Source organism: Salvia miltiorrhiza, chromosome 2, assembly GCF_028751815.1.
Source record: "Salvia miltiorrhiza cultivar Shanhuang (shh) chromosome 2, IMPLAD_Smil_shh, whole genome shotgun sequence".
In the NCBI taxonomy this organism is placed as follows: Eukaryota; Viridiplantae; Streptophyta; class Magnoliopsida; order Lamiales; family Lamiaceae; genus Salvia; species Salvia miltiorrhiza.
Window position 1 is genome coordinate 57,478,343 of NC_080388.1, and position 24,055 is coordinate 57,502,397.

At 39.3% G+C, this 24,055-nt stretch overlaps 3 protein-coding genes across 5 annotated transcripts; 1 reads left to right on the forward strand and 2 right to left on the reverse strand.

Annotated features, from left to right (window-relative positions):
• Nucleotides 1-1,638: 1,638 nt before the first annotated feature.
• Nucleotides 1,639-2,982, reverse strand: LOC131009792 (uncharacterized). Its single transcript, XM_057937199.1, has one exon. The coding sequence runs from the start codon at nt 2,980-2,982 to the stop codon at nt 1,639-1,641; it is 1,344 nt and encodes a 447-aa protein (XP_057793182.1).
• A 1,115-nt stretch (nt 2,983-4,097) lies between these two features.
• On the forward strand, nt 4,098-5,423 carry LOC131009793 (uncharacterized). The gene is made up of 2 exons (XM_057937200.1): nt 4,098-4,904; nt 5,031-5,423. The coding sequence occupies exons 1-2, from the start codon at nt 4,098-4,100 to the stop codon at nt 5,421-5,423; spliced, it is 1,200 nt and encodes a 399-aa protein (XP_057793183.1).
• A 10,295-nt stretch (nt 5,424-15,718) lies between these two features.
• On the reverse strand, nt 15,719-17,842 carry LOC131010577 (subtilisin-like protease SBT4.3). Of its 3 annotated transcripts, XM_057938158.1 has the most exons (6): nt 17,531-17,841; nt 17,259-17,424; nt 16,960-17,038; nt 16,182-16,633; nt 15,989-16,100; nt 15,719-15,905 (listed from the first exon to the last, which is right to left on the reverse strand). In XM_057938158.1, exons 4-6 carry the CDS (start codon nt 16,388-16,390, stop codon nt 15,756-15,758), a joined length of 471 nt encoding a protein of 156 aa, XP_057794141.1. In that variant the 5' UTR covers nt 16,391-16,633; nt 16,960-17,038; nt 17,259-17,424; nt 17,531-17,841; the 3' UTR covers nt 15,719-15,755. The 3 variants fall into 3 exon arrangements, with proteins under 3 accessions (XP_057794141.1, XP_057794143.1, XP_057794142.1); XM_057938160.1 differs by having other exon boundaries at nt 15,719-15,868; nt 16,960-17,424; nt 17,531-17,842; XM_057938159.1 differs by lacking the exon at nt 17,259-17,424.
• Between the last annotated feature and the right edge of the window lie 6,213 nt (nt 17,843-24,055).

Consider the following 24,055-nt stretch of genomic DNA (forward strand, 5'->3'; position numbering starts at 1 on the left):
TCCCAAACGATTCTTTGTTCCATTTCTTTAAATCTGCTTTCAACCTCTTCAGTTTTTCTTTAAAAATAAAGCAGCCCCATCCGTGGATGCCGCTTCTAGCCCATGATTCTCTGACCACTTTCTCGAACTCCGGATGATTGAACCAAGCATTGAGGAATCGAAACGGTTTCGGTCCCCATTCGACTTGTTTAGTGTCCAAAAGAATCGGGCAGTGATCCGACACAGATCTTTGTAATTATCTCGCTTTTGAATGCGCCCAAGTATGAATCCATTTGTCGTTGACAAGGTATCTATCAAGCTTCGATTTGCACGTGCCTTGTGGTTGGTACCACGTGAAAAACCTTCCCTGCAGCCGAATGTCTTCCAAGGCATTATCTCTAATGAAATTATCAAATACCCTCATTTCTCTTGGCGAGAATTGAATTCCCCTCCCACTCCTTTCTGCTGCCGTTCTAATTGCATTGAAATAACCTGCTAAGCAAACACAAGCCTCTCTATTCTGCTCCAACAGCATCCCAAGAGTATCCCATAAAATCTCCTTGTCTCTCGGATTTTGAGCGGCATAGATATTAACCAGGCAGCAAGAAACATTGCCAGCATACCAGTAGCCATTGACGATAAGAGCTCCTGGGATCTCCCAGTGACTAGAAGCAACAAACCTCTTTTCGTTCCAAATAGTGAGAATTCCTCCTGACCTTCCGTCCGCACTCCGCTCTGCGTAACCGAAATCATCTCCTCCCCAAATCGTCTTGAGTTCCAAAGGCCCCAATTTCTCACTTTTCGTTTCTTGGATAAAACACACGTCGATTTCCAGTTGTCGGATTAGTTCTCTGATTTCTCTTTTCTTCACATTACTCCCAAGACCTCGAATATTAAAAGAAAGGATCTTCATAAATTACCAGTAGTCGGGATCTCCTCTTCTCCCTCTTCGCTTCTGACACTGGAAATTTGCTTAACCATTTCCAAATCTCCATTCTGACTGGTCAGGCCTAACTTCTTGCCGAAATCCCAAACTCTCGTATCTTCTTCTAATTCTTTGGGAGTTTCTTCCGTTTGTTGATCTCCTGAAGGGTTTGGACTCTCAATTCCGTCTCTATCTCCTGAATTTGTTGTGCCCAAACGGGATTTACCTGAAACATTGGAACTCATTCTGGACTGCATCTTTGAATAATTCTTGTTTCTTTGGTTGAGGAATCTGTAGAACCCCGGTCCCCGAAAGAATTCGCCGCCAAGTTTCTTTCTGGTTTTGCTTTTCTCAGAGTGTCTTTGAGAAAGGGGGAAATTACATTCCTTTTTGTTCTCGCACCCTATTGAGAGAGAGAGAAATTCCCGATTTAAAAAATCTCTAGGAGGAGCTGTAATATCGTGTGTTGGGCTGCTGGAACATTTAAGGCCCCTATTCAGCACTGAAGGCCCAGGCTGAGATTCTAAGGACTTTTCGGTATAAGCAAAAGTAACATTGGGCCTGTCCTGTTGGGTTGGGCTGAACTGGCTGCTACCCAAATCCATTGGGCTCGGATTTTGACAGGCGGGGGAATTGGGGTTAATGAAATCTTTGTGTAGAACCGAAGAGACACCTCGGTCCCTCAGCCTGTCGAAGAGTGGGTCCCCAGACACCGCCACCTCTTGAGATTCTTCCTATTGATTCCTTAACCCAGCTGATTGTTCCATAACTGCTTGCTGACAATCTTTTTCGGGAGTAGGGAAGTCGGCTGCATTTTGAACAGAAAACGAAGCGATCGCTGGCTGGACCGGAGTTGATTCAATCTCCCCCCCATCCTGAGATTGAACCGGGCCGCCGTGAAAAACCTGCGCATGCGCCGGAGACCCGGACCCCTCCATCTCCTCCTCCAGCTCCGATGACGAGAAGTCTTCCGATTCAGTTTCTGCGACCTGGGAGCAAGGAATTTCCAACGCATTTTGGTCTTGCAATTCAACGACCCGGATCTTAAAACGAGCTCCATCAATGTTACATTGAAGGGTCTTGTCGATTGGCCCCAGTCCCGTGGAGATCTGGATCAACGCCATGTCAAGGCGGGACCTTTCCTTAGTGGATTCATGAATTTTGAGGACCATTCCCATTTTAGAGCAAGCTAGATGGAAGAACCTTGAGTTCCAAGCCTGTAATGGCACCCCAAGCCATTTAGTCCATACTGTCCTTTGGGTTTGGACATCGACGTAGGACCAGGGCCTAACCCATTCAAACCAGAAACTGACCCATTCGTCGAGACCATTGAGCAGCTCCTGAACCGGTCGATGATCGATGCTTTGGATAATCACAAGGTTTCCTCCGAGAGATGAGATCCTAAGCATCGAGGCACATTCACTATTGATTTCTTCTTCAAAGTCTTCCCACAGAAAATCCGACTTAACGTACCCAGTAAAGGACTTGAGAAGCCACGTTCTTTCTTCTTCCGTGGTTTGGAACCCAATAATCTCGTCTGCCGGAGGAACCGCCGACCCGCCTATTGCTTCAGCGAAGGATTTTCCGCTTTGTCTGAGACCTTTGGGGATAAGATGGGCCTGTCGTGCGAAGTTATGATCTGTTTTACTTACCGGAAACCTGCTCTGCTGCACCTCCGGTCGATTTTCAGTTCTCTTCTTTTGCTCTTCCGTCCTCGGTCTCTCAAACTTTGGAACGTATGCTCTCATTTTGTAACTTCCGATCCAGATGTTATTCAGTTCCTCCAATGTGCGGGTGATATCTGCTCCCCCCTCAAAACGGACGAAGCCGAAGGGTTTGCCTTTCAAGTATCTCTTTCTTGGGCAGAAGATATCCAAAACTTTACCGACTCTGGCGAACCTATTCTCAAGAGTTTCCATCCAAGTCCCTTCCGGAAAATTGTTGAAGAAGAAAGAAACACTATTTTCCATCACTTTGTTGTCAAACCTAGCGCCGGTTCTCTGAGTTTTGGAATAGCTGCTCGCTCCTCTCCCCCTCCTCCTCACTTCTCTCCACTCACCTTCGCCTTCTCTCTCCATCTACGGCTCTACAGCAACTGGATTAATGGTTCTATTTCACGTTCGAGTTTCAATTCAAGTTTTGATCTGTCCCCTTTGGCCATTTCATTAGTGCATATAACATGTGCCATTTCATTAGTGCATATATATAGCTAAATATAGCCGGAATGTCACTGTGTATATATAACATTTTTTTACAAAAAGCTTACATGGTATAAACGACACCGTTTGTTAGAACTAATATTTTCGTTCAAACGGATCTATTTGCCAAAAATAATATGTTCATTCAATACGTCAGAATGAGATTCAGTGTATCACACTTTATATCCTACTTTGTGTCCCACTTTCAATTTTATTTAATTTTTTATATATTTTCTTCAGTTGCAACTTTATATGCTTTAGTTTAATTTTGTGATTATTAACCAGGATTTATTCCATCAATTTAGGGTATATAATTATTTTTATCATTTAATTTCACTTTTATTAGTTAATAATAGGTTGATAAATTCAAAGTCATGGTATATACGTTTTTAAAAAATTAATTTTTTGAAATAAAAATGAAATATAATTCATAATATTATAATGAATTTTATTTTTATAAAGATATTTTTAAAATACTCCCTCCGTCCCGGTAATCTTGTCCCCTTTCTTTTGGGCACGGAGATTAAGGAGTGTTGAGTTAGTGTTGTAAATTGTAAGGTCCCACTTGTTTTAGAAAAAGTAAGTATGAACTAATTATCTTTGTGTTTGACTTCATTAAAATATTGACTAACTTATTTTAAATTTAACAATTTAGTTTATTTTTAAATTCAATTAAATTATAAATATAATTCAATTTTTTTTTACTGAAATTCAATTAAACTCAAACTGAATTAAAGAGTGGAACATTTGGCTGAAACAGTTCTTTCGGCTGTAATGAAAAAGTGGCGCCAATTATAGACTTCAATACCAAAAATAAAAGAGAGGGAACATTTGGCTGAAAATTAAAATTTCATTCAAAGAGCAAAGTTTCGGCTGACAAGTATTCCCACCAAAACACAAGTTCCAACATCTATAAAATCTGCCATTCACAATGCCTGTTACATTCACAATCTGAAAATTAAAGAACCTACTACAAAATCACTTCAAAATCAACCATGGTGAGGCGCAACGATCTAACCACGGGAGAGAGAAACTCCATCGTCCAATTTGTGCTTGAAGACAGCCACGGTGGGAAGCCAAAACGTGGTCGAATGAAGGAGGCTGCTGTCAAGTTCGGCGTTTGTCGGCGGACGGTGACTCGCCTATGGAACGCTGCCAAAAAACAGCAAAGCCAAGGTGAGCATATGCATTCATGCAGTGGGAAAATCAACAAAACAAGGCGCAAAAGAGTTGAAATAGACTTGGAATTAATTTCAAGCATGGAGTTAAACAAAAGAGCAACTATTAGAAGGCTAGCACGTGGAATTAATTGCAGCAAGAACACAGTTGGGCGATGGGTAAGCAAAGGTTTGATCAGGGCTCATACTAGTGCTATTAAGCCCGATTTAACAGCCCCTAATAAGTTGATACATCTAAAGTTTTCTCTTGAAGCAATCGAGTATGATAGAATACTCAAGGTGCTTCAATACAAGAGCATGCACAACACGATGCATATCGATGAGAAATGGTTTTACTTAACCAAATCAAATCATCGATACTATCTCACACCAACCGAGGCTGAACCACAAAGGAGTTGCAAAAATAAAAAGTTCATCACTAAGGTCATGTTTATATGCGCTGTCTGCAGACCACTGATTGCAGAGGATGGAACAGTTCTTTTTTATGGGAAAATAGGGATTTTCCCATTTACAGAATATGTACCAGCCAAGAGGAATAGCAAAAACAGGGAGGCGGGTACACTCGAGCAAAAGCCCATTCAATCAATCACGAAGGAAGTAATTAAGGACTGCATTATAAACAAGGTAGTTTACTCACATGAAATATGTCCTGTATGTCACTCTAGTATGATATATATTGAATTAAGTTGTGTTTTAGATGGGTTGTCCATTAATTAGGGCTGAACTGTTATTTCAATTGTATGTTGGCAGATTATTCCTGCAATTAAGGCCAAGTGGCCACAGTTTGCTAGTAGGGTCATCTTTATTCAACAAGACAACGCAAAACCGCACATTAAAGACAGTGATCCTGATTTTAGACAGGCTACCAGCTCGGATGGCTTTGACATAAAAATTGTTCATCAACCACCGAACTCACCGGATACCAACATTAATGATCTAGGTTGGTTTATGGCTATTCAAAGCCTACAAACTGAATCAGTTTGTACCAACATAGATACATTAGTGGAGGCAGTCAAGAGTTCATTTGATGAACTATCTCCTGTAACATTAAACAATGTTTTCTTGAGCCTTCAAGGTTGTTTGACTGAAATTCTAAAGGTCAAAGGGCACAACACCTACAAAATTCCTCACATGAAGAAATGAGCACTTATTAGACAAGGAGAGTTACCACTCAACTTACAAGTTCCCCATGATTTAGTTAAGGAGGCAATTAACTATCTCATGGAAAATGGAATAGTAAGTGACATGGATCACCTAAGGCATTCACTTGGCATAAGTTCAATTTCTTTAGATGAAATTGAACTCCAAATGAATGGGTTAGGTATTGAAGTAGCATGAATTTGACTCAATGAATGATGTATTTTGTAAAGAATAGCAGTTCATGTAGGCTGCCACATTTTAGAGGCTGCCACATTTTGTAAAGAATAGCAGTTCATGCAGGCTGCCACATTTTGTAAAGAATAGCAGTTCATGTGGCTTTTTTGTAAACAAAAGGATGTAATGCAGTGGTTATTTTGTAAACAAAAGGATGTAATGCAGATTGCCTCACACTTGAAATGCATTTTTAGTTTTGTAAACCTTAGACATTGTACATATGGGCACACACCAATCTATTGCACTACATATGGGCACACACCAACATATGTAAGCATAATTACAGCTACACATGAGCACACACCAACATATGTACGCCTATTAGGGGCTGTAAACCATGTTTTCTCATTGTTTTCTTGTTAATCATAGAATATTTTACTTCACACAATAATCGAGCATAATTTCATCATCTCAAACATGCTAACCATCGCCCAACAATTCATTGACAAATGCTGCCAAGTGAGCCTATACCAAGCACATACACATGTAAAGCCTTAAAAAACAGAGGCTGCCAAGTGAACCTATACAAAGCACATACACATGTAAAGCCAACAAAATGAGGCTGCCAAGTGAGCCTATACCAAGCACATACACATGTAAAGCCATACAAAACAAAGGCTGCCAAGTGAGCTTATACCAAGCACAAATACAGGGAAGACATAAAATTGGAGGACCTCACCCAGTATTCGGGAAAATAGAGCAGGCCATTCAGGAAGGCCAACATAGCAGGAGAGTGCGTGAACTTCCTCACAGGGCCTCCGAACCACAATAACGAACAACCTCGTCCCAATTTTCCTCACAAAACAAGGAACCATCATCAAAATCAGAATTTTCAGGTTCAAATGAAGGGTTAATAACAGATATAGATGGATTTAAAGGCATGGGACGCCTAAACAAGGACCACCTTGGTTTCGCCGGAGCTAGGGCTCCGGGCGACTCACGCCCAGCTTCTGCCTCCTCCACCACTTCCGACTCCTCCTCTATCTCCGAGAAACTTGCCGAGAACGGGCAATCCACCGCCGGCGGGACACCCCACAAAGTGTAGTCCTCATCTTCCGTGTCTGGAATGTAAGCGCCACTCAGGTAGGCTTCCCAAAGGTTGCTCATCACTGCGGTTTACCGATCTAAGCCGGCTTGGCTAAAATCTGTGTCGATCTGAACTCAATCGAGTATGCCGAACAACAGCTACAAGAGTTAGATTTGTGTCGATCTAAACTCAATCGCTGATAGATCGTACCGGCGCCGGTACACCGTCCGGTTGTACGGCGCGAGGCACCGTGTAAAGGAGAAAGATGGGAGGCGGTGCCGGTGGGAATGAGGGTTTCTAGGAGGAAGGAGAAGTCGGCAGGATAGAGAGAGAGAGAGAGAGAGAGAGCCGAGTGAGAATTGTGATAGACTAGGGTTAGATTTAATTAATAGATGTTGACTTAATTAGGAACTTAATTAAAATCAGCCTTCATTAAGTTAAGTAATGCTCCCCTAATTTTTACCTAAAAAGGAAATGGGACAAGATTATTGGGACAACCCAAAAAAGGAAAGTGGGACAAGATTATTGGGACGGAGGGAGTAATAAATATAAGTATGGGACACAGTGGCACACATAAAATTGTGGGACATTGGATCTCATTCCAAATATGTCACAATTGATTTTTCTATTTTTATTTTTACTTTGGGAGAAGGGGAACTGTGGGATTTGAACTCTGGACCTCACGGTTCGTAGATAGGAGTTCGAACCACTTGGTGTCTCTTTCGGGCCATGTCACAATTGATTTATAAGGCACAAACAATGTCATTTAACTATGAAAGTTTTTTCAAAACTTTTTTGCTAAATATTATAATGTTAATGTGGCAATCCAGCAGGCATGCTACATCAATTTTTCATAGCCGAAAATGCATGAATAGGCTATAATTGAAATAAAATCGATAATTTATGATTAAAAAATATTTTTGATAATTCAAGATATAATTAATAGGCCAAAATTAACTTCAAATTTAAATTGATGTTTATCCTATATATAAGAAATGGTTCAAATAAAAACTCTTCTTATTGTGAGAATTGTGAGAACTAATTGCAATGCATCAATTTATACGTCCAGTGTAATAAATTGCACACATGATGTAATAACTGATTAATTAAAAAAATATGATGTTGGTCCCTAGTAAGTGTATATTGGTGTATTGGGGAACACACCAGTTATAATTTTTTGTTTCTTGAAGATGATAGAACAACACACTAGTTGTAAGCTAACTACGTTCAGATAAAGTTCTATTAGAAAATGAATATTGAGAAAATAGTGGTGATCAGTTAGATATCCTAGTTATAGCTTGAGAGCTTGTCAATTGGACATATAACTTATTTGGTGCGAAATGTGATGACTTTAGATACTCACTTTGTTTAGAAAATCTAACTAAAAACTTATTGTATCATGCAAATTAATTAGGTTAGTTTTGTATCTGCTGTAATTAAGATCAATCAACTTGATATTCTGATCGATACAATGTATAAGTGTGCAATTTGTATAACAACTTTGATAGAAGTTTGTAAGGTATTAAAACATAAAGCACACAAAAGAGTTTTACATGGTTCGAAGTAAAACTGCTCTTACGTCTGCGGTCCTTATTTAACAGGAGAATCCAGTTAACCTTAGGTTCTCTTGTTTTATGGCTGCAAATCAACTATTTAGTTCACACTAGAACTAAACCACAGTTTTTCGATCGTGCCCAAAACTTAAGCTTTGCTTTCAGACTACTAATACTTTGTCACTTACTTGCATTCTACTTTCTAACACAAACCTAAGTATTACAGAAGGGTGTTTCAAAATATTTTTCCAACTAGGATGGACAAACTGCTACAATAAGAACAATTGAATAAGATAGTTTGCTCGAAGAACTAGGCTTGAGACTATAGAGAATTTTCCTAATATCTAAGAAAATATGAGCGAGATCTCAAGTATATAACTTAATGAAACTTGCAGATCTTCTGAACTTAGGAAAGACTCCAATATTCAAAAATTCATTGTTAAGTGTTCTTGAGGTAGATAGCTTGAATGTTTGATAGATTTTGATTAGAGTTTGCAATTATGATTGTGTTGAACCCACGAGAATATTTATAGGAAAAGTCTTGAGAAAGAGCCATCGGTGAGCCCGTTCAAAATGTTCTTTTGTGATTCAGTTTTGAAAACTTCTTGTTTGTTGGTTGGTTGTTGAGAAAGTACACATGTTGTTGTATGTTATGCAATCGTACACAATCTTCTAAACAGTAAACTGTCTGGAGATCTTTTATCAGACAAAGTACATTTCAATTGAGTACTTCAATGACTTGAAAAACATGTGTACTTCGATTCAGTTGTTAGTTGACTTCTAGTTATCTAGTTGACTATACTTTTGTGTTGATCGGTATATACTTGTTTGACTAAGTGTATATCTATAAGTTGGATTGATCAATAGTTCTCTTTCTATGTGCACAACAGTTGATACCTGCTCTTGAGTTCCACCTTGACTGAATATATGTAAAAAAAAATCTCAGCTTTCTAACAGGTACGCTAAAACCTAATTACAATGCTGAACATCATTTCAAAGGATTTTGGTATTTGAATTATCCCAAAACATAAAATTCACTATAAATCTTCACGATTTAAGAGCTTAAAATAGCTTTTAGTCCATTTTGAAAATGATTTTTTATTTTATCAAATTTATATATATGAAGTGGTTCATGCGAGTCTATGTATTTATCATATAAAATAATACTTTCTCTATATCTGTATATATTGGCTGATTGGAATTTACACAAGTATTAAGAAAAATAATTGGAAATGAAAATATGTAAGTGAACTTCCTAATATCCCCATATTTATTATTTAATGATGAATTAAAGTTGAATTAAATCAAAGAATTAAATAGAAATATAATAGTAAGCGAGTAAAAAAATCATTACTTTATACGAAAATAAGCCTATATAAATGAGACATTCAAAAAAGGAAAATAAGCCTATATATATGGAATGGAGGGAGTAACTATTTTCAGTTCTTAGATCGTAAAGATTCAATCAAACCTGATAGGAGACAAAATTTTATTCTTTTAAATTTATAATTATTTTACAACAATTTTATAATATTTGATAGAAAATTTAAAATGGACTCGTTTTATATGAAAAATTAAATGGACTCATTTTAAATGGATTCGAACCTCATGACGTGTAAAAATGTCTAAATACTAGGCTTTAGGACCTAAATTCAGTCTATACAGCCATATGAGGATATAAAACCTTGAGTAAAAATTTAAAATGCCCACTTCCTTATCTTTTTTTGTAAAAATGTCCTCTCTTATTATACGAAGCATTATATGCCCTATTCTTTAAGTACCCTTTGATTTGATAGGTTTGCTTGGTTTTTTGTGAAAGTCTTACACATTTGACCGATTTGACAGCTATCAATCATAAAAGTCAACGATTTGACAGCTATCAGTCAAGAGTACATATGACCGGTGGGTGGGTAGATCATGTGTCCGGCCGGTGAAAACATGTGTCCGGCCGGGCGGACACATAATTTCACCGGCCGGACACATGATCCGACCGATAAAATCATGTGTTCGGCCGGTAAAATCATGTGTTCGGCCGGCCGGACATATGATCTAGCCACCCACCGATCATATGTACTCTTGACTGATAGCTGTCAAATCGTTGACTTTTATGACCGATGGCTGTCAAATCGGTCAAATGTGTAAGACTTTCACAAAAAATCAAGCAAACCCATCAACATCAAAGGGTAAATTAGGCACTTCACATATTTAGGACATAGAGTGTTTTCTATGATAAGAGAGGGCATTTTTTAAAAAACACATAAGGGATGAGGCATTTTTGCCCATTAACACTAAAACCTTTGCTATAATCCATAACATGCCCAGAATCCATTTGCATGCTTTACAAGAAAAAAAAATGATAAACTATTGATAAATTAATGGTTATAAAAGCATTGATATATTTTAGTTTTATTTTCCTTTAGTTTTGATTCATTTTCGAAGTAGAGTTTGTATTTAGGTCTATAAATATTTATTTTCATATTTTATAAGGCTGATGATGTTGATATTATTTTGAGTATTAGCCCTCCTTTATTGAAGAGCATTTTTCTACGTATTTCGTTGTGTTCTTCTTAGAAGTGATAGCCAGCTAGAATGAGGTTTCAATAGAGATTTCTTGTGTGCTAACATAATATACTGATAATATAATAAAATCTGAAACTGCCAACAAAGAAAAATAGGGAAAAAAATGTAGATCCATCCCTATAGTAGAGGCCCTTATAGCGTATTGCTCTCCATAGTCGATATTAGATTAAATAGGTCCCCGAAGTCCGAAAAATCGATCAATTAAGCTCGTTTGACTAACCGCTGTTAGTCAAACGTTAGTAAAAAAAAATTACCTTCAATTTCTTTCTTCTTCCAATTTCTACCCCCAATTTTTTCTTCTTCCAATTTTTACCCCTCAGCCTCTCTTCTCTTCCGGCAGCGACGAAGCCGCCAGTCACCTCTCGAGTTGACCCGATCGCCGCTCTTCAAATCTACTCCGACGACGCTCAAATCCGTAACTCTGCTCGAAATCATCGAGTTCAGATCTAAACCAATGTGAATTACCGTTGATGTCCTTGAACTCCACATACATCATCGTGTCGAACTCCACCACCACCACGCCGTTGGGAGCGCCCTCCGCCTCCATGAGCCCAAAAAAATCGCCGGTGTCCCCGACGAACTCGTCGTCCGGCGAGATGACGAAGGCTAGTCCGCCGCCGATGGAGGACGGGTTCAGGTTCGTGACAGAGAACGAGAAGAATATGGAGAAGCTCGCGATCGAGCAGCTACCTTGACGCCGAAAACTGACCGGTTTGGAGCATAGCACCCTCCCGGCGCCGGAGTACGGGACAGTGACATCGCGTAGTGAGCCTCGCGGTCCCGTTGCTGAAGTGGGCGTCGCCGAGGAGCTTCAGGCTGGACAACGTCAGCGTTCCGAAGTCGAATTCAGTCGCTGCAATCAATACATTGCCGGAGAGAGGTGACCTGCGGCCTCGTCGCCGCCGGAAGAGAAGAGAGGCCGAAGGGTAAAAATTGAAAGAAGAAATAAATTGGGGATATAAATTAGAAGAAGAAAGAAATTGGGGGTAAAAAAAAATTGACTAACAACAGTTAGTCAAAAGGACTTAATTGATCGATTTTTCAGACTTCGGGGACATATTTGATCCAATGTCAACTATAGAGAACAATACGCTATAAGGGTCTCTACTATAAGGGTGGATCCACACCTTTTCCCAAAAAAAATATTATCACATCCCTAAATTTACCACCTCCGAAAATAAAATTCTAGAAACCGAGGTAGTAGAAACTTCAAGGATGGGGTTTAACTTTTTTTATAAATGAAATCTCTCTCAGGAAAACTTGGCCTTTTCACATGTTTACTCAAAGTTGCACATTCTTTTTTTTTTTTTTTGAATCAAAGTTCCTTAATTAGCTGTAAATACATCTCTTTTTGAGGTAGGCCTCTCTCTGTACAAAACCGACCCCTACTCTACTGCTTTTTTCTTTTGCCCCTACCTAGCTAGCACTATATATCTATTTTGTAATAAAACAAGTATGATAAGCAGATCTTGTTATATGAGTTGAAAGTTATCATATGCAACGAAAAGAAAAGAATTAAGCTACCTTAAAATTAGTTCATGAAATAATCGAATAAATTCAAGAATATTCTCCAAGGATTCTGATACCTCTAGTCAAAATGATAATAATGATTTTCAAAGAAAAATTTAGCAATTAACATCTTCTGGTTTATCAAGTTAGACCTTAATTCGAGAATAACATATGTATTGTGTTGTTGTCAAAATAATTTATTTTACACACACAGGGTGACAGGGGTTAGTTATAGTGAAACTATAATTTTAAATGAGAATTAAGAATATTGTATTAGCGTGTAAAGTTATTTCAATATTCGTTGTACAATTGACTGTATTAAAGAAAAAAATCGATTAATCCAAAACTCGAACTCAGGTGGTGTATTCATCCATCAAGATTATACATCCAATATTGATCTTCATGATCCAAGGGTTGTAAATGATTATGTATTCTCATTTAAATTTCTCTCCCCCCCCTATCCCCCCCATATATATACTACTCCCTCCGCCCACCAAAAGTGTGGGCGCAGATTTTAAGAAAACTGGTGGTGATTTTTATGTAGTTGGATCCCACCAACATTTAAAATGAGTAGTTGAGATTGAATTCATGATGATTTTTTTGTAAATAAGGGGTGTTTATAACGATAAAAGATAAGAAAAAATGGTAGAGTCATGTCTTAAAATGGAAAGTGCCATACTTTTCGTGGACACTCAAAATGGCAAAAGTGTCATTGATGTGTGTGTTTTAGTTACTTAGTTTAGTGTGTGTTTCACCATGATTTTATATGATTTTACATGGTTTGTGACATTTTGGCGCAGGAATTAGATGGATTGGAGATGGATGCTCGTGGATGGAAGAAGTTGGTGAAAGTCGAGAATTATGGAAGAAGTTGATTGATTTTGGAGAAGATTAGAGATTGGGCTTGGATTAATTAGTCTAGATTTAATTATACCCCAAACTCTTATTTAAATTATTTTGGGTTGTGTTTTATTAAAGGGTCGAAGCCCATTTGTTGGGATAATTATGCGGCTACCTTAGGATTAATTTCCTTTAGTTCTAATCTCCCACCCAGCCGCATATATATATTAGAATTAGGTTAGGATTAGGAATAGGACTTGAGATACATTCACTTTTACATACACTCAGCCGAAAACTTTGATTAGAGATATAGCAGTTGACTTTTGTTTTCTTAATTCCATGCAAAACTTTTCTTCCATGCAATTTTCGATTCTCACGTACTAGTTTCTTGATTTCATAGCTTTAGTTAGTTTAATTCTTGTTTTATTGGTTCATAAATTTGCGGCTGGATTGGTTCGAAGGAGGCAGACGATTTCTTCTTCAATAAGAGGAGTTTAATTTAATTTCCTGCAATTTATTTATTAGTCTTGTTCGTTTATTTTAATTATGTTTATTTTCATTTATTTGATTGTTTTTATTTTAAGCATGAGTAGCTAAATCTTTAATTCGGCAAGAATAATGAAACTCTAATTTAATGATCTGTGAGACCTAATTGGTTTAAAATTGATTCTTATTGATTCCGATTAATTCCTAGGTTCCAAGATAATTCTGATTTTATTTAAGCCTGATCAACTTAAGTTTAATTGGATTACAGTCAATTAGTTCCTGCCAATCCGTAATTGTTGGAATTGGACTAATTAGTGATACAACTACCGTGTTCGTAGGGGGAATTATTTGGTATATTAATTATTACTAGCGTCTCTAGGATAATTGATATAAATTGGGTTCCTTCATCGTAATGCTGTTAGAATATTAAATCTAGGTCTGGCGTCTCCAGCTAGGTTATATTTTAATAAGGGAAATAAGCAGGTCTGACGTCTCCAGCTGTTTATCGACACCGTAAGTAGGAATTGGGGTACGTCCGTTGCGTTTCACGGTATCCTATAACTGGTTGGATGATAGGGATTAATTAATTATTGCGTCGAGGATCAGAGTTGAATTAGAGTTGATTTGTTTGAGCCGAATTACCCTTTTCATATATTTACTTCAAGCGTCTTTTATTTAATTTAATTATGCATTCTTAGTTTAATTAACTCCTCTTAAAATTAAGGCGTGGTGGCATCACCGTTTTTATAGATTTAGGGATTTGAATGGTTTTAACTGCTCTCTGTGGGATCGACCCTGTTTGCCATTGTATTAATTTATTTTGGTAATTCCGCAGGAATTATTTTGGTGGTTGACGACGTCCACCAAATTGGCGCCGTTACCGGGGAACGGTGTTAATTAATTCTTTTCCCTTTGTCTATTTTTCTTTTTTTTTTTTTTTTTCTTTGTTTATGAGCAGATCGTCCAAGCCAAACCTCCTCTTTGATAGTGAAATTGAGAAGACCGCGAAGAAGCTAAGGAAGGAGGCTAAGGCGAGGAAGCTACTGGATCTGCTGGATTCGCAGGCTGACCTTCCCATTCGACCAGAACAGTTCGTCGAGGAGAAACCCAGTTCTGTAGCTGCGAAAGGGGTTCTGTTTGCCCAAACAGACCACGACTCGGAGACAGAATCAGACTGTGAAGAAGAAACCGATTCAATTTCGGTTGCAAGTACTGAGAGTGACATGGCTGACGATCCGAGACTGTGCGATCTCTCCAGCCACGAAGCTGATGACCCCCCAACTCCGATCCGGATGCCGGCGGCTGCTACTGCTATAGAAATTAAGCTTGGATTGCTTAATGTTCTTCCTAAGTACTACGGGAAGAAATGAGAAGATCCATATAATTTCCTGAGCGAATTCATCAAGATCTGCAAGGTACAGAAGCGCCCCACTGATGTAACAGAGGAACACTTCAGATTAGCTGCTTTTCCCTTCACCATGACAGCAGAGGCGAACTCTTGGTTCGCGAGTCTCCCACCGTATTTTATCACTACATGGGCGGAGATGAAAAGGCTATTCCTGGAGCACTTTTTCCCTCCCACCAAGACGAACGCGCTAAAGAAGGAGATCAGTGGTGCAAAGCAGGAGTATGATGAATCGTTAAACTCCTACTGGACCAGATTTAGGAGATTGGTGGATAGTTGCCCAAACCACAAGTTTTCTGAGGGTGACTTCACTACAAGAAAAATGCTAATAGACAACATGCGAAGCGTGTCATCTATTTGAAAATCGCATGTCATCTATGTGGGTGTAGTCTATTGAGGGCGCTAATAGACAACATGCGCATGCACGTCGTCTATCAGCTAATAGACAACATGCGCATGCGCATCGTCTATTAGCTAATAGACAACATGCGCATGCACGTCGTCTATTAGCTAATAGACGACGTGCATGCGTCCGTCGTCTATTCGTTGAATTTTTTAATTTTTTATTTTAATTTTGCAATTATACTTAAATTTCTTATTTTTTAAATAAATATTTTATGAAATCTAAAAATTCATAATAAATAATTTAAAATATAAACACAAATAATAAAAAGGTCATTCATTAATTTCAAAGTTAATTATCATCCTACATTGAAAAAGTATCCATCATACAAACATCCTACATCAAACATCCTACATCCTACTACTCTTGGATCTTCAGGATATCCCGACGCCGTATTAGCCTCCGACCACGCTGCAATAATGTCCACTCCGGGTGCACTAACATCAGGCTACGTAACATGCATTTTCAAGAAAAAGACTTCATTTTCAAGAAATGGAATAACGACTAGAATTAGTAAATTATATATGTCACCTTGAGGATGTCCATGGTAATGGGATTGGGACCCCTTGAAGAAAAGGAGACAACAAAGGGAGCCATTGTTTCATTGACTTCATCACTCCTCAAAATGGTAGCTGTTGGATTCCTGCATGCATGCCCAAAACAATGAGTGAAAAAATCAACCAATCTTGAGAATTAAACAAGAATGGATATACCAAAAAAGCACCTAGTTCTATTGATATAATCATAAACTTGAGCACCATCAAGTGATCCCAAGTAAGAGGCCGGGAGGGGAAAAGAGAGAGCCACATCTCTTAACCGATCCTCGTACAGTATAGCTCCGGCTGCGCCAACGGCTGCCTCAGCCGCCTCAACACACTGTGCAGCAGCCACTAGTGTTGCAGCCGAGGCCACCGCCATGTCAGTCTTGGTCATCTGCTCATCCTTTCTAGCTCCAGACGACACGGCTGTGGCAGCCGCGATGGCAGCAACTGCAGCTGCTACACCAGCAACAGAAATGGCAGCATGAAGCTGTGCATTCTGCGCCCTCACCTCCTCTTTCTTCTTCTCCTTCCTATCCTTCAACCACCTCCCCACCGTCTTCCTTCCGCCTGCAGAGGTTCCAACCACGAAGCTGCTCTTGATCTGGTTGCTACTTCTAACATGATCATTGATCAACTGCATAAACAAACCAATCTCAACATCTAATTCACTAAACACTATACCTCATTTTGATGTGGAATTAAAGCTAAAAACTTGATTCCATTAATGAGATTAGCTCAAAAAGAGCCCACAAATAAACTGGACCAGTTGTCATTATGTAGTGTGAAGGTTTGTTTGTTAAGGAATCAACATGAACCACAACTTAAGAGAGAAAACTTCTATCACATGTCTTCTGCTTTACTTCTTCCCTTCACCATTAATCTTCACTAATGCAGAAACAGAGAAGAGCACCAATCTAAACGATAAACGAGCACCAATCTAAACGATAAACGACGGCGTACCGGAAAGGGTAGAGACCGTCTTCAAAGCCCTCCTCTGTTGATCTTTGTCATTTTGCAAAGCCAAATTCAACACAAATTTCTGCGGATGAATTCGCGTAATGCAGAACAAAATCACTTAAAATAAGGATCAATTGTCAGACTCGAGCAATAATTTAATCAATAACAACGCCAATGATTCTATAATATTACGGAATACACGAAATCTCCATCAATAACTAGAAGAAATTCATGAACTCAGACTCAAAGCAACAATCATAAGCCTTCCAGATCCAGAAAAAAGTGAAAATATAAGTAAATACACGGCGCAGCGAGGAGCAGCAATACACGGCGCAGCGAGGAGAGGAGCAGCAGCGCGGCGAGGCGACGGCGACGGCGAGGCCAGGCGCAGCAGTGGATCGACGGTGGGGAGGCGGGACGAGTTGCTGGACGGCGGTGAGTGGAGCGTTGGAAACGAAATTCCCAGATCTGATACCAAAAGGCAGAAAGAGAGAGAGAGATAGCGAGAGGCAGAGAGAGATCGAGAGCAAAGGAGATCGAGTGTGAGAGATGGAGAGAGAGATAGGGGGTTTACCTGAGATGGAGGAGTGGCGATGCGAGGAGCACGGCGGCGGCGCGGCAGAACTCGTCGGAGAACAGGATTGAACAAGATTTAAAAATCCTAGGTAGTTACTAATTTAAATTAAGGGAAAGAAAAAAGAAAGAAAGGAGGAGGGGAGAGAGACGCCAGCCTCGCCGCGCCGGAGGCGACGAGAACCGGCGACGTTCGCCGGAGAAATTTGGGAGAAGGAAACGGCAGAGAGGGAGGGAGAGAGAACATATTGCGTGAGGGAGAAAATTTGGATTTTGAGTAAATCTGAATTTTGATAGAGACGACGCAATTTTAGATGTTGTCTAATATGATAATAGACGACGTGCAATAGAGTCTTGTCGTCTATTGTTGGCGGTCATAGACGACATGCCCGAAACACGTCGTCTATTATAGAATAGACGACGTGTTTCGGGCACGTCGTCTATGACCGCCAACAATAGACGACAAGACTCTATTGCACGTCGTCTATTATCATATTAGACGACATGCTTGGCTGTGTGTTGTCTATTCCCTTGCTCATAGACAACGCGAATTTAAAATGCGTCATCTATCACCTTATTACACAACATGCTTTGTTGAATGTCGTCTATTTCATGTAGTCTATGATCTAAATTCTTGTAGTGCTTGTTGCAGTATTTCTACCAAGGGATGACCGTTGACACTAAGAATTTGGTGAACTCAGCAAGTGGAGGGGGATTTTCCCAAAACACGGTGAGTGAAGCCAAAAGATTAATTCAACACTTGGTGGAAGCTACGAGGGAATATGAGGAGCCGCGCATCCAACTGCTCAAGAAAGCTGCTCAAGCTAGTTCATCAGATTTTCAGGAGAAGTTCGAAGCAAGGATGGGGAAATTGGAGAGAATGTTGAGTACTGTGGTGGAGAAGGTTGCAACAGCTGGACAACCGACAGAAAAGTCATGTGGAGCATGCGGTAATTCAGGCCACACGAGTTTGCAATGCACAGGGGATGAGGAAGAGTATCAAGCCCATGCAAATTCTTCCCACAATTTTTACAGTTGTGACGCGCCACTGCCCCATTTGCCCAAACAGGACCAGTACGCGAACAATCACAATGCTCCATGGAGAAACCATCCCAATTTCCGATGGAGAGATCCCGAGCCGAAGCAGCCACCAGCGATGCAGCAACCACAGCAGCAAAACTACCGTCCTCCACATCAAAGGACGGGGTATCAAGCTCCACAAGCTCAGCAACATCCTCCCGAGAAGCAAGGCAAGTCACTTGAGGAGATGATGACAGATTTGATAGGCAACCAGCAATTTCTGCAAAATAATGTGCAACAGCTTCAACAATCTCAAGCCGAGCAGAAGGTGCAGATTGACGGGTTGGCTCGTCAAGTGTCTCAACTCGCAACTTCCGTGAATCAACTCAAGGGCCATCAAAGCAAATTGCCATCGCAAGTCCAAGTAAATCCTCAGGAAAGTGTGAACTTGATCACCTTGAGAAGTGGCAAAGAATTGGATGAACCACCAATCAAGAAAGTGGAAAAAGCTCGAGAAGGCGAATCTGGCGAGAGCAACTGTTTGCCCAAACAGAACGATTCTGAAGAACTAGTGCTCACTGGAGGTCAATCTGGAAATACGTCTCGTTTGCCCAAACAGGACGGTGAGTCCGAAGCTGTGCAGAAAGGAAGGGAGGCAGAATGAGAAAGTGTTGAAGATGATTCGACCAAGGAGGAACCAATACTGAGCCTCCGCGATCCTAAGTTTGTGCCACCAGTACCTTTCCCAAGAAGGTTAGCAAGGAAGAAACCTGAGGAAGAGATCAATGACTTCATGAAGATATTTGGAAAGTTGGAGATTAATCTTCCTTTCCTCCAAGCACTCAAACTCCCTCATCTGAGCAAGTTTTTGAAGGACTTCATCGATGGAAAGTCTAAGAAATCTGGAAAGATTGTGATGGGCGAGAACGTGTCAGCGGTGATACGAAAAAAGTTGCCGCCCAAATGCAAGGATCCAGGTATGTTTTCTCTGCCATGTTTCATCGGTGATACTACGATTGAGCATGCTATGTGTGATCTAGGAGCTTCTATTAATGTCATGCCCTTAGCTGTTTATAATAACCTAATTGGTGTGAAGTTGGTGGCTACTAAGGTGGTGATTCAGTTGGCTGATGGGTCACGTGTTCATCCTGAGGGTCTTCTAGAGAATGTTCTTGTAAAGGTGCATGATTTTGTTTATCCTGCTGACTTTTATGTGGTGAAAATAAGTGGTATGCAGTCGAAAGAGTCATCCGGTGTTCTGTTAGGTCGTCCTTTCTTAAGGACCACTAGGGCAGTCATTGATGTTTGTAGTGGTACCATTTGTTTGGATTATCATGGAGAAAAGTTTACTTTCAACATTGATGATACCATGAAAAATCCTCTTGTTGTTAAAACTGTTTGTGCCACTAACATTACTGACCCTTCTGTCCAAGAACATCTTGATACTAAATCTGTGCAGGACAAGTTGGAACCGACCTTGATCAAAAGAGCAACTGGTCTTGATGCTCGTGGGATGAACAATGAAGAAGTCAAAGAATCTACCAAGTCTCTCCATGCTCACTCGAAATTGGCAGATTCTGGAAATACGTTCTGTTTGCCCAAACAGATCAAATTTCTTCATGCTGACTCAAAACTCACAGGTTCTGGACATACGGTTCGTTTGCCCAGACGGAAGCCACGTTATAGAACTCTGTATTTTAATGTGGAACCACCTGACTTAAAAGATAAGTGTGAGGAGGAGCTCCGTTTGGAAGCCTATAATACCAACATGGGGTATGCAGATCTAATAGTGATAGCTTATCACAAGCATCGATTCTGGAGAACATTTGAAGTCGGTGAAAAGGTTCGATTCATGCTTGGAAGGCAATGGATAGGTCCTTTTGAGATACAGTCTGTTTGGCCAGGCGGACCAGTGGAGATTAAGAGTTTGGCTACGGCAAAGACGTTTGTAGTCAACTATCACAAGTTGGAGCCATATTGCGATGCATCTCATATGACAACAGTGGAAGAAATTCCATTGTCACCTCAGACGAGATTCTGATTGCATCAATAGTCTAGCCAAAGACTTTAAATAATGGCGCTTATCGGGAGGCAACCCGATTTTCTTTCCATTTTATTTTTCCTGTTTTGCCTTTCTCTTCCTTTATTTGTGTTTCGTTAAGCTTTTCTTTCAGTTTCCTTGTTTCCCTTCCTTAGTTTTAATTTTTGTTATGTTTAAGTTAAAAAAAAAAAAAGATCGACGGGAACGTGGCTGCACTACAGGAGAGCATCGCGAACTTGAGCGCCACCATTCGACAAGAGATGCGGCGGCGGCGGCGCACACGGTGACTTCCTTCCTTTTCTTGTTTTGTTTCGCATGTTTTTTGTGTTGTCTTCGTGTTTTATCTTTTGTCTCTTGTCTTGTTTCGTTTATGTCTTTGTTTTCTTCGTTTAGTTGTTGCGTTTGTGTGCTCCTTGCTTATGCTTTGTTTTGTTTGCTTGAGGGCAAGCAAAATCTAAGTGTGAGGGGGGCGTCTTTGAGTTTGTGTTCTGTTGAGTCCGTTTTTTTTATGTTGTGTGTTGTGAGCCTTCTGGTTGTTGAAATATTAGTGATAAGCATGCTGCCCGGTTGAGTTGTGTGATGAACTTGAGATTTGATACTTGAGAATTGAGATTTTGAGATTGAGAAATTTGTGTTTTTATTGGATGACATTTGGGATGACAAATAAGAGCAATAATGAGTAAAAAGCCACATATAAGTGAGAATTGAGCTTATTAGAGTAGAGCACTCTCTACTATTTTTCTTCTTGAGTGGTTTGTCGTTCATGAAGTTGTGATATGTTGTGAGTCATTGGTAATGCATGATAGAAGGCACTAGGGTAGCCCATTTGGCTTGCTTTTGATTTCCTACCTATGCATTAACCCCTAGTGAGCCCTTTGAAGCCTTGACCATGTTCTTTCTTATGAGTCACTAAATAATTAAGCCAAGGCCTGTTTTGGACTATCTCTTTGGCCCAGTGATGCATGTCTAATTTGAACTTCATTCCATTGATTACTAGAGGAAGTTAAGCTGTGTTCTTATGTGCCGTTTGCCCAAACTGCTGTTTATGTAAAGTGATAAGGATCTGTGATCCGTTTGGCCAAACAGTGACATTGATCAGTTGAGTTCTTGGGATGGGAGCAGTTTTGGGAGACGATTTGTGGGGATATTTTGTAGATGATGATTGCATGTTGATTGAGGATATAAAAAAGGAAAGGTGCTGCAAAAAAAAAAAGAGAAAAAAAAGGAAAAAAAGAAAAGAAAAGAAAAGAAAAATCGAAAAAAGAAAAAGAAAAAAAAATGTTGCACCAGTTTGAGTTGAGCATGTAGTATCATTGTTATTATTGGAGTTTTTCCCCTAAGTTTAGTTGCTTCCTTTCTTTCTCTATGAACTTGAAACTGTGGATGATGGTTTGGATTAGATGTGCACACTTTGAGTTTCACTGCTTGAGCTTAGGACCCCTAGGATCTTGCCAACATCATGAATGGTCCTTAGCCCCATTACAACCAATGAGAAAAGACCTTTTTGAGTTACTATGTGACCACGACATATCGCGACTAAGTGGATTTTCCTTCTTGAGTGTGAATTTCCAAAATACATATTTGAGAGAAGAGTGAATCTTGAGGGGAATTTGTTGTTGCTTGATTTGGACTAGATAGACAATGAAAACACTTGTTTGATATTTCCTTTTCTTGATTTGAGGTTGAGAATCGAGTGTGAGTTGCATGGTTCGATTTGGCAGTATGTTACGTTACTAGTGTTTTGATGATTACTTGGCTGTCGTTTTCTGTTGAGTTGTTTAGTGTCTTCGTTCTGTTTAGTTTTCGTTTGCTTGTTAGTTTGTTATTTTATTTTGGAGTCTTTTGTATCGTGTCGAGGGAGGAAGTTGTTTCGAGTGGCTGATTTTCACCATTGAATTCTTCTTTTATGTCATACTTGAGGACAAGTATGATCTAAGTGTGAGGGGATTTGATGTGTGGGTTTTAGTTACTTAGTTTAGTGTGTGTTTCACCATGATTTTATATGATTTTACATGGTTTGTGACATTTTGGCGCAAGAATTAGATGGATTGGAGATGGATGCTCGTGGATGGAAGAAGTTGGTGAAAGTCGAGAATTATGGAAGAAGTTGATTGATTTTGGAGAAGATTAGAGATTGGGCTTGGATTAATTAGTCTAGATTTAATTATACCCAAAACTCTTATTTAAATTATTTTGGGTTGTGTTTTATTAAAGGGCCGAAGCCCATTTGTTGGGATAATTATGCGGCTACCTTAGGATTAATTTCCTTTAGTTCTAATCTCCCACCCAGCCGCATATATATATTAGAATTAGGTTAGGATTAGGAATAGGACTTGAGATACATTCACTTTTACATACACTCAGCCGAAAACTTTGATTAGAGATATAGCAGTTGACTTTTGTTTTCTTAATTCCATGCAAAACTTTTCTTCCATGCAATTTTCGATTCTCACGTACTAGTTTCTTGATTTCATAGCTTTAGTTAGTTTAATTCTTGTTTTATTGGTTCATAAATTTGCGGCTGGATTGGTTTGAAGGAGGCAGACGATTTCTTCTTCAATAAGAGGAGTTTAATTTAATTTCCTGCAATTTATTTATTAGTCTTGTTCGTTTATTTTAATTATGTTTATTTTCATTTATTTGATTGTTTTTATTTTAAGCATGAGTAGCTAAATCTTTAATTTGGCGAGAATAATGAAACTCTAATTTAATGATCTGTGAGACCTAATTGGTTTAAAATTGATTCCTATTGATTCCGATTAATTCCTAGGTTCCAAGATAATTCTGATTTTATTTAAGCCTGATCAACTTAAGTTTAATTGGATTACAGTCAATTAGTTCCTGCCAATCCGTAATTGTTGGAATTGGACTAATTAGTGATACAACTACCGTGTTCGTAGGGGGAATTATTTGGTATATTAATTATTACTAGCGTCTCTAGGATAATTGATATAAATTGGGTTCCTTCATCGTAATGCTGTTAGAATATTAAATCTAGGTCTGGCGTCTCCAGCTAGGTTATATTTTAATAAGGGAAATAAGCAGGTCTGACGTCTCCAGCTGTTTATCGACACCGTAAGTAGGAATTGGGGTACGTCCGTTGCGTTTCACGGTATCCTATAACTGGTTGGTTGATAGGGATTAATTAATTATTGCGTCGAGGATCAGAGTTGAATTAGAGTGGATTTATTTGAGCCGAATTACCCTTTTCATATATTTACTTCAAGCGTCTTTTATTTAATTTAATTCTGCATTCTTAGTTTAATTAACTCCTCTTAAAATTAAGGCGTGGTGGCATCACCGTTTTTATAGATTTAGGGATTTGAATGGTTTTAACTGCTCTCTGTGGGATCGACCCTGCTTGCCATTGTATTAATTTATTTTGGTAATTCCGCAGGAATTATTTTGGTGGTTGACGACGTCCACCAGTCATACTTTTCGTGGACGGAGAGAGTATATAGTATT